This window comes from Zeus faber (genome assembly GCF_960531495.2).
Source record: "Zeus faber genome assembly, chromosome: 5".
Classification (NCBI taxonomy): domain Eukaryota; kingdom Metazoa; phylum Chordata; class Actinopteri; order Zeiformes; family Zeidae; genus Zeus; species Zeus faber.
Genome location: NC_137192.1, coordinates 20292546 through 20307545, shown reverse-complemented (window position 1 = coordinate 20307545; position 15000 = coordinate 20292546). Strand labels below are relative to the sequence as shown.

At 45.5% G+C, this 15000-nt stretch overlaps 1 protein-coding gene across 1 annotated transcript in view; it reads right to left on the bottom strand.

Moving 5' to 3' along the window:
• Positions 1 to 15000, bottom strand: part of eya2 (EYA transcriptional coactivator and phosphatase 2) — a 34915-nt gene that overhangs the window by 11169 nt on the left and 8746 nt on the right. Inside the window, exons 2-9 of the mRNA XM_080001511.1 lie at positions 8925 to 8992; positions 8714 to 8755; positions 8324 to 8456; positions 6888 to 7001; positions 3039 to 3115; positions 2285 to 2468; positions 2060 to 2196; positions 1437 to 1520 (exon numbers count right to left, since the gene is read on the bottom strand). Of these exons, the coding sequence (XP_079857637.1) occupies positions 1437 to 1520; positions 2060 to 2196; positions 2285 to 2468; positions 3039 to 3115; positions 6888 to 7001; positions 8324 to 8426 (699 nt within the window). The 5' untranslated portion in view covers positions 8427 to 8456; positions 8714 to 8755; positions 8925 to 8992. The remainder of the gene's footprint in view (positions 1 to 1436; positions 1521 to 2059; positions 2197 to 2284; positions 2469 to 3038; positions 3116 to 6887; positions 7002 to 8323; positions 8457 to 8713; positions 8756 to 8924; positions 8993 to 15000) is intronic.

The window sequence follows — 15000 nt, the reverse complement described above, 5'->3', positions numbered from 1 at the left end:
TTGCCTGTTTGACAATGGAGGTAATTATCTGTAATCACCTCCTCAGAGGGATCGGGGCCAAAAGCCAAAAGCTCTTTTGTGTAATCCAGCGAAATGAATTCAGCAACGACGAGAGGGAGAAAAAAAAATTTCCTCAAACTTCAAAACCGCAGCTGCACTTATTATACAAAGGACGTCGGGCGTCCAGGATCCTCCCACGGGAGGTATGAGGTGATCGATGAGAAAGTGGAGGAGAAACTGTCTCCTCGTGGGGATCTCCTCTTCACACCCCTCGGATCCTCCGGCCGGAGAAAAGGACTTTTCTTTCGGCATTGTTAGTCCTTATCATTTGTTTAATTAGACGTTATTGGTCCCCCCCCTCCCCCTTGCCCCCGTGGCAAGACACGCCTCCACATATGGATCCGAAAGTTTGTTTACGGCCAAGTTTAGCGTGAGGCCGCCAAGAGCCAAGAACTTAACGTGAAACTAGATTAAGAGGTAATAAGGGGGAAATATGTGTGTGCGTGTCTGTGTGTCTGTGTGTGTGTGTGTGTGTGGGGGCGGGGTCAGAGAGTGACATTTTTGTCCCTCCTCGTGAAGAGGCAGAAAACAAATCTTGCGCTCTTGAGTGACAATCATAATTGAATTGAATTGTTGGGTGACAGCCAGGTTTGCGTGGGCCCTGCTACGCCAACATGGCTGCGGGGACTCCAGCTCCGCCGCCGCTCCGCAGCCGCTCCGCAGCCGCTCCGCCGCCGCTCCGCAGCCGCTCCGCAGCCGCTCCGCCGCCGCTCCGCAGCCGCTCCGCAGCCGCTCTGCGGCCTCTCTGCCGTTTCCTCCGCCCAAACGTCTGACTTTTGAAGTCAGCGTCTCTCCAACTGAGCTGCGCCGTTCCAGCAACAGGGTGTCTGGGTGGTGGGTGGAAGTTGGAATTTGGCAAGTCGCACATATTTCATCACGTTGATCATACCTCTCGCTCTCTCTCTCTTCAAACCTCACCTCTCATGAAAAGCACAAGAAAAAGAAACAGTGGAATGTGCGGCTCTCAAACTCCCATCAAGCCTTGTGTCATCCCACCGGGGGGGGGGCGTGAGAATTCAAAACATGGAGCCGAGCCAAAGACAAGAAACATTGCGCTGTCCTTCCTCTGCTGGCCGCCCGCCCATCACATGCAGGTCCCTCCGGCTGTCAGTCACGCAACGGGACGCCGGGCCGGCCAAACACACCGCACCGCATTAGATAAAGAAACAAAGAGTTCACGGAGGGAAAACAAGCGGCGTGTGAAAAGGCGCACGGACGAGACCCAGAGGTGGAGAACACGGCCCGGCCACTCGGCCCCTCCGGGCTGTTTGGCAAAACAAGGAGCCCACCGGGGGCACCAGGAGCGACAGGGGGCGCTGCGCTGGTTTGTTTTCGAGGGGCTTTGCTCGTGGTGTACCTGTGGTGTACCCACGTACCTTCCCAAACCGTGTGGAGAAGGTTCCCGTGAGAAGAGAGTGGAAAATGATGATGGTTTCGTCCAGGTCCCAGATAAACACACGCTGCAGGGAAATCACAGAGACACAATAACACACACACATTAGCTTGAAGAAACTTTGTTTTTGTTTATATATACTTGCTATGTATATACTGTATGCTATTTCAATTGTTATTTCCTCTTCATCTATCTGTCTGTCTGTTTGTCTGTCTGTCTATCTATCTATACCTGTATGTTTCTGTTTATAAAGGTGGGGTGGCGAGGTTTGAGCAGCCACACACCTGTCCTGGGTCGAGGTAATTAGGGCCCAGGATCAGTGTGGTTGCATACCTGTTGCTTGTTGGTTGGTCTAACCAGCAACAGGTAAAACCCCCATCCCCACACACCCTCAGGAGCGGAGCCCTTGTCATGACACGTGTCCATCCGCTCCTGGGCTTGTTCCACCTAGCTCCCTCTCTACAATGAACTGTGTTTTCTCATCCCCATTCTCTGTGTCTCCGTGCCGGAGGGCTCTGAATATGCCACAAAGACATATAAGTGAAGCTTAATTTATTTGTGTGTTTGTGTGTGTGCATGTGTGTGTGTGTGTGTGTGTGTGTGTACCTCTATATCAGAGTCCAGCGGTGGAGCGGGATCGTTGACCCTCTTCCTCCCCCTCAGCTTCCCATCGGAGCCTCTTCTGGCCTGGACGCACTCCTCTTTACCTGGGGTGGGGGGGCTGGGCGGCGGGTGGTAGTCTCCTGAAACACACGTAAATACAATTGAATAAATATGCATTTTTTGAGATTAATATACAATATATCCAACTGGCATAGTAATGACCCTGACCTGTGTGTGACTCTGGGCTGTGGCTGGGCAGCATGGCGGCGTGCTCTGGATGCTGGTAGGCGATGGGAGCGGTGATGGCCGCCGGGCTGATGTTGCTGCCGCTGAGATAGGGACTGTTGTAGTGATGGGAGTTGTAATACGGAGAGTACTGACTCTGGCTGTAGCTGGAGTACGCCGAAAAGTCCTGGCAGAAGACAGACAGGGATGTATCTGAAGATGTCAGCTGATGAGGCTGATCATGCTCGACTCTGGTCGGTCAACAGTGGTAACCAGCGGTGGGTTATTTCAGAATGATGACCGCGGCCGTGGGCGACCACTTCGCCTGGATTCACGTCCCTCGTTTCACGTAGTGTCGGCTAGGTTGTCGTAGACTAGGCTTACTTGTTATGAAATAATTTCAAACACATTTCCGTCTCTATGTATTATTTTTATTTAGTAAGTAGCCATGTCATAAGCGGGATCATGTGCAGCCAGCCGGTCATTATCACGTGGGGTTGTGTTGTATATTCTTGATGAAACAATTGACAGAAATATTTTTTATGCAAATGCTATTCTATTATAAATATATATATTGCAGCGACAACTTCAACACTTATAAGAAAAGTATATATGTTGTTGTATATATTGCATTATATACAGAGTTCCTGTTTTAGTTGTATTCTGATTGTGTATTCTGTATTTCAGTTATGTTTTGGGTGTACCATTCTTTTACCCTGAGTAAATATAAGGCGGTGCGAGGGGAAAGGCTGCTAACCTGTTGGGCTGGGTTGAACGGCGTTGAACCGGGGATTGCGTTGGTTCCTTGGAAAATTCCAGATGAAATGCCGCCGCCTGAGGAACCAAAAGGAAAACAGATTCAAAAGATTGGGGTTACGCTCATAGAACAGTCGTCCCCTAACAACATATGAGTCAGAACACAAAACAAACACAGTATATTTCAACAGTTTGATATAATTGGCAACGGCCTTTCAACATTGAGTGATCCTTAAATTTGCAGATTGGATTTTACGATCGGTGAAATATCTGACTGGATCCAATAAGCAGTAAGCCTCAACAAGGCGTTGGAGGGGCTGAGGTTTGATTCACGGCGGAAACCGTGGAACAGGTGAGAACGTCTGTTGCTCCTTTTATGGGACTGTTCAGGCCACGGCAGGAATGTCTCGCTCCTGGTTATTTCCTCTTGGCAGTGTAGCCGTATCTCACTCCATATTTTATCGTTTATTATACATCTCTCTCGTTTGCGCCATAGCTCTGACTATTTCCGTGTGTGTTTTTCTCCATTAAAAATGTGCAAAAATCACCCCAAAATAGTCAGACATATGGTCATTCCTGTAAATTGTAACAGTATTTTAGGCTGGAATATGCTCTTAATTTACATATTGCATTAAAATAAAAGGATTAACGATTCACTATAGTAAAATTACAGTATTTTATAGAGAGCTCCAAATGTCCTGTTTATATTTGTTTTTCCATTGTAAGTAACTTAATTGTGATTGAATTATCAGGAGTTCTAACAATTATAATAATTCATCACTAACCTCCGTATCATTAAGCATTTCTGCATGTCACTTAAATCTAACTGTCAGCATTTCCTTCCGCCCAAATGACCTTCTGCTTCATTTAAAATCATGCTGCCTTACAAATCCTATGAGTGCATGTGTGCATTGTTTTCTGTAACGGCGGAGTGTTGGCAGAGAGAGAAAAATCAGAGGTGTCTGCCAAAGGTGAATGTCGGATTAACATGCCTACAAAGGCAATCCTGCCTGCTACCACAAGACACCCCGGGAACAAAAAAAGAAAAAGGACGGAAATCGGGTAAAGAGGACAAAAAAGACGAGAGAGAGAGAGGGGAAGGATTTCCATGGATGGAGAAAGAGAGAGAGAGAGAGAGAGAGAGAGGGAGAGAGAGAGCGAGAGAGAGAGAGAGGAAGAGGTGAAGTGAGGTTAAGATGGGGTGAAGAGGGATCGACAGGTTGAAGGAGGGTTAAGAAGCTTATTTTTGTAAATGTGAGTGACAAAACACAAAGACAAATACTTTAAATGTAGGCGTTGGCAGAACAGGATTCCCAGTGTTTAACCCCATACACACCGCTGCTTTACCTGCAACTTCTTTAGCTCTCCACTCCTTTATTTGTCCATCCCTCCATCCCACAGTAAATGACAAACAAGACGATAATGGCACGGCGTAGCAACCATGAACAACTCTCCAGGGACAACGCAGCAAGCTTCAAAGAAAGTTCAGCGGAAAAAACGCAAGTAAACAGCGACCGGCTCCCATGGTTCCCAATTGTTCTCAGTTGTACAAACTGTAGAGTCGGTCATTGTGTGTTTAGGTTAGTTTGTGTGTGTGTGTCTGTGTCTGTGTGTGTGTGCGTGTGTGTGCGTGCGTGCGTGTGTGTGTGGTGAGTATGTTCTGTTTTTACTGTAAGTGGATTCTGTACAGTACAAAATGGTCGACATGGAAAAAATGTGACATTTTTCAAACATTTGGTTGTCGTGGCTGTTTTTCGCCCATTTGAAGTTCCCTGCATGTAAAGCTCAAGTATTTATGGATAAAAACGTCAAACAATTTTGCTGCTTGGAAACAATGTTTTGGAATCATTCTTCGCTTTGTAAAAAAAAAAAACTTCGGTGTTGCTTTTGTGTACTTCTGGAGCAGAGTCGTGATTGATTATGTGTTTACATGCACATTTATATTTCACCAATATTTGAGCTATTCTAGTATTGTCTTTAATAGCTGACATATGTGAACAAAAATATCCCCCCGCTATTATTACATTTGTATTGAATATTTACTTGAATTTAAACCTTTGCTTCATTATTATACAATTTTGTTGCATTCTATTAATGTAAAGCACCGTGAAATGCACGTTGTGTATGAAAGGTTATATATATTATTATTAATATTGTTGTTGTTGTTGTTAATATTATTATCCACCCATCCATTTTCCTCTGCTTATCCGTATTATTCTTCTTCTTATTATTATTATTATTGTTGTTGCTATTATTATATAATGGTTATAATTTATATTAGTATAATTATTATTATTAGTAGTAGTAGTGGTAGAGCTTTTTAACTCTTAACTCTGAATACTAATATTCAGAATCTTTTGTTCATATTCTGGGAAGGCAGATAAACAGTGTGTCTCCAATATCACCTCAACTAGGTCTCAAGCTACCTTCTTGAAACAAACACCCTCGCTTGCAAAAAAAAAAAAAAAAAAAAAGATTTGATATTATTCTTGGCCCGGTCGACGAATATGAATAATATTGAAACAAATGCTATTTATTTCAATGTTTTTCTCTGAACATTAAAAGGACAGGGATGGCAGCGGCTCCCTGGTGCGCCGCCTCGCAGCGGGTCTCCCCCGTCCCCCAGTAATAAACCTACTCGCCCCTTGAAACGCACCTTCACCTCCCACCTCTCGCACACAAGGTCAATTTCACGCTGCTTTGAAAGCCATAAAGTTGCACCGAGCGAGGCGTGCTTTTGGCGCCGAAACAACAGAGGAATGTGTGGAGAAGAAACACACGCGCACAGAAACACGCGCACACGCACCCCCCCCCCCCCCCCACACACACACACACACACACGAGCAGCCACGCTTGGGTGGAAAGCCGCTTTAGACAAAGTGCGTGTTTGTTTTTTCTCGTTTTGTCTCTTTTTTTTCTCCTTTTTCATTTATTTTTTATCCATTTTCTATCCAAATTTGTATCCCTCTCTCTCTCTCTCTCTCTCTCTCTCTCTTTGTATAACACACACACACACACGTACGCACGCACGCACTCACTCGTGCACACACACACAAACACACACGCACACGTGCATGCTGTGTTGTTGGTCTGAGTGGAGAAAGGGGGCCTGACCCCCAGAAAAAAGGAGGGGAGGGGGAGACGTCTGACGCCAGGAGCCCCAGACCGCAGCTAATGGAGAACAGGTGTGGAAGAGAGGAGAGTAGAGGAGAGGAGATGAGACATGTGGAAAGGAGAGGAGAGGAGAGGAGAGGAGAGGAGAGGAGAGGAGAGGAGTATAGCATAGGGAAGAAGAAGGGAGAACGGGAGAGAAAACACACAAAACAGTCTGCTATGCTCGACAAGCCACAGAAGGTGGAAGAAGAATGGAGGGAGGAAAAAGACAAGACACGAGAGGTGGAGGGGTGGAGTTGAGAAGAGTTGACGAAGGGAGAGAAACGGAGACAGGAGGACGGGAGAGAAAAGGAGACGGGAGTGTTTATTGCCATGACAGGTCTGTCTATCCTGGAAGGTTGCTTACTTCCGGTAAAACATCCTTTGGCCATAAACCTTGACAAGAAAACTTGAATTGAGATGAAAGGAGCGGAGGAGAGAGGGATGAAAAGGGAAAGAGAAGAGGAGGGGAGAGGACACTGGAAAGGAAAAATAAAAGAGGAGGATGAGCGGAAGGAAGGATGGCATCAGGATGGATGTCCTGGATGGATGGTTATCCGTGTGTGCGTGTGTGTGTGCGCGCGTGTGTGTGTGTGTGTGTGTGTGTGTGTGTGTGTGTGTGTGTGTGTGTGTGGGGTTGTGTCTGTGTGTGTGGGTGTGTCTGTGTGTGTTGGTGTGTCTGTGAGAGGACACTGACCGTGTGTGGAGTAGCTGTACAGCGCTTGGCTGGGTGCGGTGCTGTTGAAGTTGGAGTATCCCAGCAGGCCGGTCTGCCCCGGGGAGTGACTCAGGCCGTCCTCCGTCTTAATGTCTACACAGGGAGCGAGGGAGAGGGAGAGTGACACTCCTATTTACTTAAAAAATTATCTTTATTTATTTTACGTGGTCACAGTTTGGTATCTGGACTCTACCGCTCATCACTCCCGGCGAGGCGTGCAGCAAACATAAACACTAAGCGAGCTAGAAATCTAGGAGTGTTGAGCTTGAATCCCCCCATTGGATGGAGGAGTAGAACCCAACAGGTGGATGCAGGGGAGGTGGAGGGATGGGCAGCAACACAGCAACACAGCAACACAGCAAGCAAAGCAGGGTGGACAGGGGGACTGGCTGCTTGAATCGGCCAAATAAGAGCGTGGAAGCATGTGGTGCCGTCTGACAGAACCAGTGCCGCATGCTATGCATCATATACAGTTTACTGTATCTACTCAGTGCTCCAAGTGGGCCGGTACTCACCGGTACACAATAGCGGCACTTCTACATTTTACTCTTCGGCGTACCGTGACTTTTTCCCGTGCACAAGCACTTCTACCAAGCTGCCGGTGTCTGTTCTGCCCTCTCGAGTGGACAAATCAAGTGGACATATTGTAAAATATGCACTTTTAAAAATGACTAGTCATGGCAACCCCAAGCTCCGGCTCGGGTTCGTCATGACATCATTGCGCATATATGGTCACAGACGGGGGATTTCTTTAGATCGTGGGTGTCCTTGTTTGCGCTTTCTATTTTGCACCTTTTTGGTGGAAACAGCTGCTTTCACTCATTATCTATTCCACCAGTTCTGTTCCATCATTGGTTAAGGCTGCTGCCCACACCTTCTGGTTCAGGTGGATTAGAGAGCCCTTAAAGTTTGCATCAGGTCAAGGCAGCAGGAAGTGATGCTGCCTTCCATGAGAACTCGGAAAAATGTAATAGTAATAGTCGGTAGTCCCCATGTTAACATAACATCAAATCTACAGAGTAATTCAAAATGACAGTATGTGTGTTTAGATACATAATAATGGATACAAAGGGAACATTGTTCACCGCTAATAATGCACGCCACCATGTTGCCGTCATGTCAGGTCTGTTATCTTGGTAAAATCGAGAAAAAATCAATCACATGTTTTTTTCCGGTTTCTGAACATTTTAAAGATATGGTTGAGAAACCTACCTTATTATCCCCTCTCTCTCTCTTTTCTCTATATCTCCTCACAACTATGGTGATACATTTTGGGTTGAAGGCACTTAATTTTGTATTTTGCATTTGTCAATTTTGTTTGAAAGGTGGGAGCAGCATTGCTTCAACATGTTAGTGTGTGTGTGTGTGTGTGTGTGTGTGTGTGTGTGTGTGTGTGTGTGTGTGTGTGTACTCACTGTAGGAGGGCATGCTGTAGCCCTGCGTGTGGTGTGTGTAGGGTGTGTATGGGCCGGTGGGCTGCAGGGCCGGGCTGTACTGAGTCTGTCCGTACGCCGCCATGACACCTCCTCTCAACTCCTCTCAGCTGATCTGCAAGACAGAAGCCAGGATGTCAGAGAGGAAAACTTGGCTCATGTTTTTTATTAGTAAAGAAACTAACGAAATTCTGATATAAATGGATGATAAATTCTACAAGGTGAGCAATAAACGACTTTAAAAGTCTGATGAGCTTAAGGAAAATTGAATGAATGAATACATCAAAATGCAATGAAATTAAATTAAGCAAAATTAAAACATGACATGGCTATACGCTCATGTAATTTGAAGTCTTCAATGTAAAAACTCACCTTTGGCTGATGAAACAAGTCTTGGAGAGAGACCGAGACACCCTGAAAAGAGTCAATAAAAAAAAATATATATGTATACAGCATCTGACAATACACAGACCGCCAACATCCCATTAAAACAATCCTCAGCAGCTCGAGTGAGATTCTACGACAGCCGTCAAGTCAAAACGCCACTTTCCATTTCAAGTGCATTTGTTTTTTCGTCTCTTACCCGGGTGTGTTGGACGACACTGGGTCCTCTTGGTTGTGTGACAGCGCTGTGAATCAGGTTCTGCTCTCCTGAGGAAACCACAGAGAACACACAGCATCAGGACGCAGCAATGTTGGGACTCACACACGGAGACAGGACGCAAGCCCAGACGAATGGAGGGTGTGTGTGTGTGTGTGTGTGTGTGTGTGTGTGTGTGTGTGTGTGTGTGTGTGCGCGTGCGTGGTCTTCTGCATTTCCTAAATCATATAAAATGTCAGAGTGTCTTAATAACTCATATGGATGTCATCAAATATCGCTTTATCGCTGCCGTCCCTCTAGACCTTTTTATGCGTAAAATTGTTAATGTGGGTTTTGGATTCCGAAGAGAAAGTCTTTTTTTCCGTTCGCTGCGGTTTTCATTATTTAAAAAAATATATATATTTCTTTTTTCTTTTTTTTTTACTCTAAACTAGTCATAGACAGAGGCAATGGTTTTCAAAGACAACCCTGGGGTGATTTCTAACTGACACTTACTTGAGAAGGCAAGGGGGAAGAAAGAGAAGAGAAAATAAATAAAAAGAGAAACGGTGTCTGTGCAGGAGAGAGGGAGACAGAGAGAGAGAGCGAGAGAGAGAGAGACAACAGTGAGGTACAAAAGGAAAAATGAACAGGTAACTATGTTTCCAGGGAAAGCAATATATACTGTATATATGTAACAGCAATATATAAAAAAAAAAATAATAACTGGTTTCCTCTGCATCAGTCCGACGATGTTTGGCACTGAACATCCAACCGGGGGACTCATGTCATGTCATGTCTCGATAATTTGAGGAATCAAATCGGGGAAGAAAAGAGTCCGAGGCAGAGTTCCATCTCTAAGAACTATGAATCCAAAACCCAAATGAAATGCAGAGTTGAGCTCAGAAGCCCAGGTGTATATGGCAGTAGTAGCGTAGTGGAGGGTTTATGCAGATATACAGAATTTAGCTGTTTCCATGGTGATTTGGATAGTAGCTTTCAGCCCATTATCCATTGAAAGATATAATATAGTATAATAACATACTATAGCCACTTCTACCTCAATGATCCACCCACCTTCTGAATACAAAGTCTTACCCTATCTCATCCTATCTTATCTAATCTTAATTAAAATTTCTTAATTTTAAGACCAACGCTGAAGGTAACCATAAAAAAATATCTTGGATTCTCTGCATAGAACTCAGTAAAGTTGGAGATAAAGTAAGTCTGGTATAGTAAGTATGGATGGCTATAGAGAACCAGTCCCAATCTGTTACATGGCTCCTGATTGGTCAGAAGCACCTGTACTCCTGCTGCTGCTGCCTGCTGCCATTTGACTTGGTTAAATTAACTTGAATTCATTCTAACAAATGGGAAGAACGTCCGGTCGTGGAGAAGATACCGCGTCTTCCCAACTGGAACCGGTTTGTCTATGTGCTTTGGCAAGCAAGCATGTCGGACAAGTTGAAAGGCTCAAAGTTTGGGACCAATTTTTGGGTCGAGTATAGCAAAATGAATTTCATGCAAGAAGACTTTTCACTGTTCCTCCCTTATGTTATACCAGCGATTTCACAAAACGCCAAAAAAACAGGCCTGAAAACTCGAAGCAGCGTCCAGCCGCACTCGGTGCAGGCTCCCGTTGCTGAAACTGACGGAACGCTCAACCACTGCCACTCACGGTGTCATCCGCCATCAGGCTAAGGGAAAAGTTGAGGGACATTTTGAAAATAATTCTATGATTTATCACCTTTGGGGGAGTAGCACACACACGTCGCCACCAGCACCAAGGAGTTTTGAAGTCAGTCAAACCTCGACAAGCCTCGTGCATGGACGCCATCCATGAAACCCTAACGATACCCATTCCAGGGTTTATTAGAGAGGAGTCAAAGGTGAGAAAAAAAAAAATGGAATAAATGATGGATGATATGAGAAAAGAGAGAAGAGGAGAAGAGAAGAGGGCGCGGCAGGGGGCAGTGGACTGGAGGTCCGCGGGTCAACGCCCAAGACAAGTCAGTCTAAACAGGAAGCGGGAGCAGAAAGATCCCAAACGCCAGACAACTGGGTTATACCACTCGTTCGAAAGGAGAAAGTGCACATTCCAGCCACATGATCATTTGTGATGGTCTGTGTTATATAACGCTGAGTAATACCACCGCGAAGAACTAATGAAACCACAGAAGACTAACATGAGAGGCAGTCCGTCACCTCCCGGCCCTCATCACTCTCTCTTCCTTTCTCTCTCTCTCTCTCTCTCTCTCTCTCTCTGCCTCCGGGCAATTCCAATCTGGCGGCGCTGGAGCTAAACGCTTGAACCCTGACCCCGCTGACATCGCACTGACAGAGACAGACGACGGCCATGAAATATCGGGGCTGCGGGGTTTCACCGCAGCCGAGGGACGGGTTTGATCTTCGGTTCGAGAAGAGAAAACCGCACGAGGGGGTTTTTGACGCGGTGCCGAACGCTGACGGTCGGCCCCGCCCATAGTTGCCGGCTCAATCCATCCTGGCGTCGCCATTATGTCGTTATGATTGACGACGGCAGTTGACGGGTAACCATAGCGTCCTCGGCCGCTGTATCTGCCCCGTTTACCTTTTCGAACCACTTGAGTGTGTGACTCAACAATGTTATTTCAGTAAATAAATGTTTTCCTTGCGGTCTCACAAGACTCTTCAACAGCTCAAGCATCAGCGTTAATGATTGCTAAGCAAACACAAAAACGAGGGATTGTAAACGTGACACCCAAAAAGTGATGTACAGTCCTCAGCGAACCATCTGGATTCACGAGGACACGAAGCAAATCACATAAACAGAGAGAGGGATAATAGAGAGGGGTCACAATTTATTATATATGTTTTCATTTTTTTCCATCTATATATTTTTTATTATTATTTAAAAAAATATATTCTCAATCATTTAATTATTTTTTACTATTATTTCTTAAATTTTTTTCACCATTATTTATACCGGGGTAGGTTAACTGGGAGTGCATACACTTTGACAGCAGTGCCTTTTTTTTCATATCATACAGTCACGTCACACAGAACACGGACAGAACGTACATAACATCAGTCGTAAAGCGGCGGAAGTCGTGTTTAAGGTCAAGGGACCAACAGCATCGAGATCCCTGCTCTTGACAATAGACGTTAAGTCTCCTCTAGAGACCAAGACGTTCAGCTAAAGTTGCTCCGCGTAGAAGGAGCAAAGAACTTAAAACAGATTCTTCCGGAGGACAGTACATGCGGTCGGAACCTTCTATATGTCTTCTTTCTTTAGTTGTGTTCTATTATCATATACATTTTGTTACTGAACTTCTTAAAGGGCAACTTGGGGGTTGGCATACACAGTGGGTATTGGGTGTGGACATGGTGTAGCAATGCCATTTAATAATTAATTGCATTTATTTTAATTTTTTGCTTAGAATTACATCTGTACTCATTTTGGCAATGCCACGCCCACCTAAAAACCTGACATTGCCCGCGATCTGGAACGTGACGTCACACGCGGGGAGACGGGACAGAGCGAGCCCTATAGTGATTGGCACTTCGGCAAGAGACGCTCCCAGTGCGTTTTTATTTTAGATTTCGATTTATTTCCCAGATTCCTATTTATATGCAACAAAAGGACGTGAACATGACTACCTCACGTCGCTGTGGAGCCCGTCCGCAGCGGAGTGGGATGGAACCTTATATCGTAAAAACTGGATAATTGTTTTGTGTAAATACTCCTCACTTCTTAATCATTAATCCTAAACAAGGTACTTCCCCATCCTAAATAGCTGTGAAACCCACTGACTGACCAGCACCCTGCCACCGCGCTGTGGCAGCAAGAGACAGATTCCCCTTTGTGACGTCACCGCCCGAATGAAAAAAATCTACTTTTACTTTTATTTGCCCTTTTTGACTTCAAACCTTCTTCTCTACAAGCCCACCCCCCCCCCCCCAAGTCCAGTTCTGACGTGTTTTGAAACGTACACTCTTATCAGACTTTCCAATTCCGAAATGACCCTCAACCTGTTCGAAGGCCTTTCTTGCCCATCAGGGACCTTGTTTCTGACCTTTGCCGCACGCAGGCGGACCGGGGCGGTGGAGAGTGTAACGCTGATCCCACACCGCAGAGGAAGGAGAGAGAGGAAGATGGAGAGAAGTGAGAGAGAGAGAGAGAGAGAGAGAGAGAGAGAGAGAGAGAGAGAGAGAGCGGTAGAAAGTAGAGTGCTGTGCTGGACTTTTGATTCTCATGTTTCCCAGGGAAGCACGAGTCAGGGCGAGACTGTTCACAGCCCTCCTGACTTCCCTGCATCCCTGTATCCACGACGGGCACACACACACGCACGCGCACGCACGCACACACACACACACACACACACACACACACACACACACACACACACACACACACACACACACACACACACACACACACACACACACACACACACACACACACACACACACACACACACACACACACGCACATTCCAGGTTCTCTTCAGTTCTCTCTCTGCTCTCTATACCTCAATTTAGAATTTTTTCTCTACTTCATTTTCCAAATTCTTTTAGTGTGTAAATTTTGTTTTTAATGTTAATTTTCTTTAAGCCATATTTTCCTTGAAACTCTTAAACTGCTTATCACTTTCAGTTAGTAATTTACAAATTAGTGACTTGTTTAAGTCACTTTAAGTTGTTTTACTTATTTAACTTTCTTTGAATCCGCACTGGAGCGCAAATACTGGATAAAAAAAAAAGAATAATAAATAATAAGAGAAAGCATTTCACTGCATTTCACACATTAATTGCACTAATTACAAATTAATTCATGGGCTAATGCATCAATTTCAACATACACACAAACTGGTGCACACTCCAAAGCATGAGAATACATATCAAACACACACACACATCCAGACACACACCCAGACACACACTCAGACACACACTCAGACACACACCCAGACACACACTCAGACACACACTCAGACACACACTCAGACACACACTCAGACACTGCCTGTGATGGTGAGCGCGCTTCCTGGTCGCGGGAGCAAAGGTCCATGGGAAACTCAGCTCAGCGGAGGGAAGATGAGCACGTCCCGGTGGAGACACAAAGAGACGAGGAGTGTAACTGAAGCTAAAACAAACCCAGCGGGGCCACGGGGGGGGCCACGGGGGGCGCCACGCAGGGCCACGGGGGTGCCAGAAGGCCAGTCCCACCAGCTTCACCTTGGTTCCTGGGGTTCTGCTCTACCACTGCTTTTTGTTTTCTGTTCACCAGTATCACGTTCTCTGTCTTTGTGCTGCCGGATTGTGTCAGACGAGTGATGTGGCATTGGATAGGGAGCATAAGCGTATACTTCTAAAAGTATGGTTTTGATGCAATAACTATCCAATGTCTATATACGTATGTGTGTATGTGTGTGTGTTTGTGTGTAGTTTGGCGTGTGTGCGCCCACATCGCACAGCATACTGACTGAGTCACCTCGTCAATTGTGCTGGACAAAGTGACTCAATCATTGTCCACCAATGCCATATGGAGCTCCACCTGGAGCACTCAGTTTGTAGTGTCTAAGTGCCTGGGGGGCTGTGGTGGTGGTGGTGGTGGTGGTGTGTGTGTGTGTTTGTGCGTGCGTGCATGCATGTGCGTGTGTGTGTATTTGTCTGATCCATCTCTCTCTGTTCCAGTCCCCCACAAAAGACACTGAACAAGGGCCCAGTATATTAGTTTCTCCGTCCCGGTGTGGAGAATGGTAGTAACCATCTGCTGGCGGATGCAACTGGCCTGACAGCCTGGAGACTGCAGTGCCATCAATAAAAAACATTACACCAAAGAGCAACTTCGGTTCTTTAAATATTCCATTGAACTTTCACATATGTTGCGTGACTCGCCTATTAAATTTGCTCCAAATGTAAACATAGTGGTCCTTTGTGAAAGCTATGTGAGAAGACATCAGTGGGAATACTGTTTAGAATGGAAAGTGCCACGCTTCATGGCTTTGGTTCAAGCCCACTGAATGGTAAATGAACATTTTTTCCATCAGATTCCCTTATTATTCACAGAAAGAAGATCCTAATATTTTGCCAATTT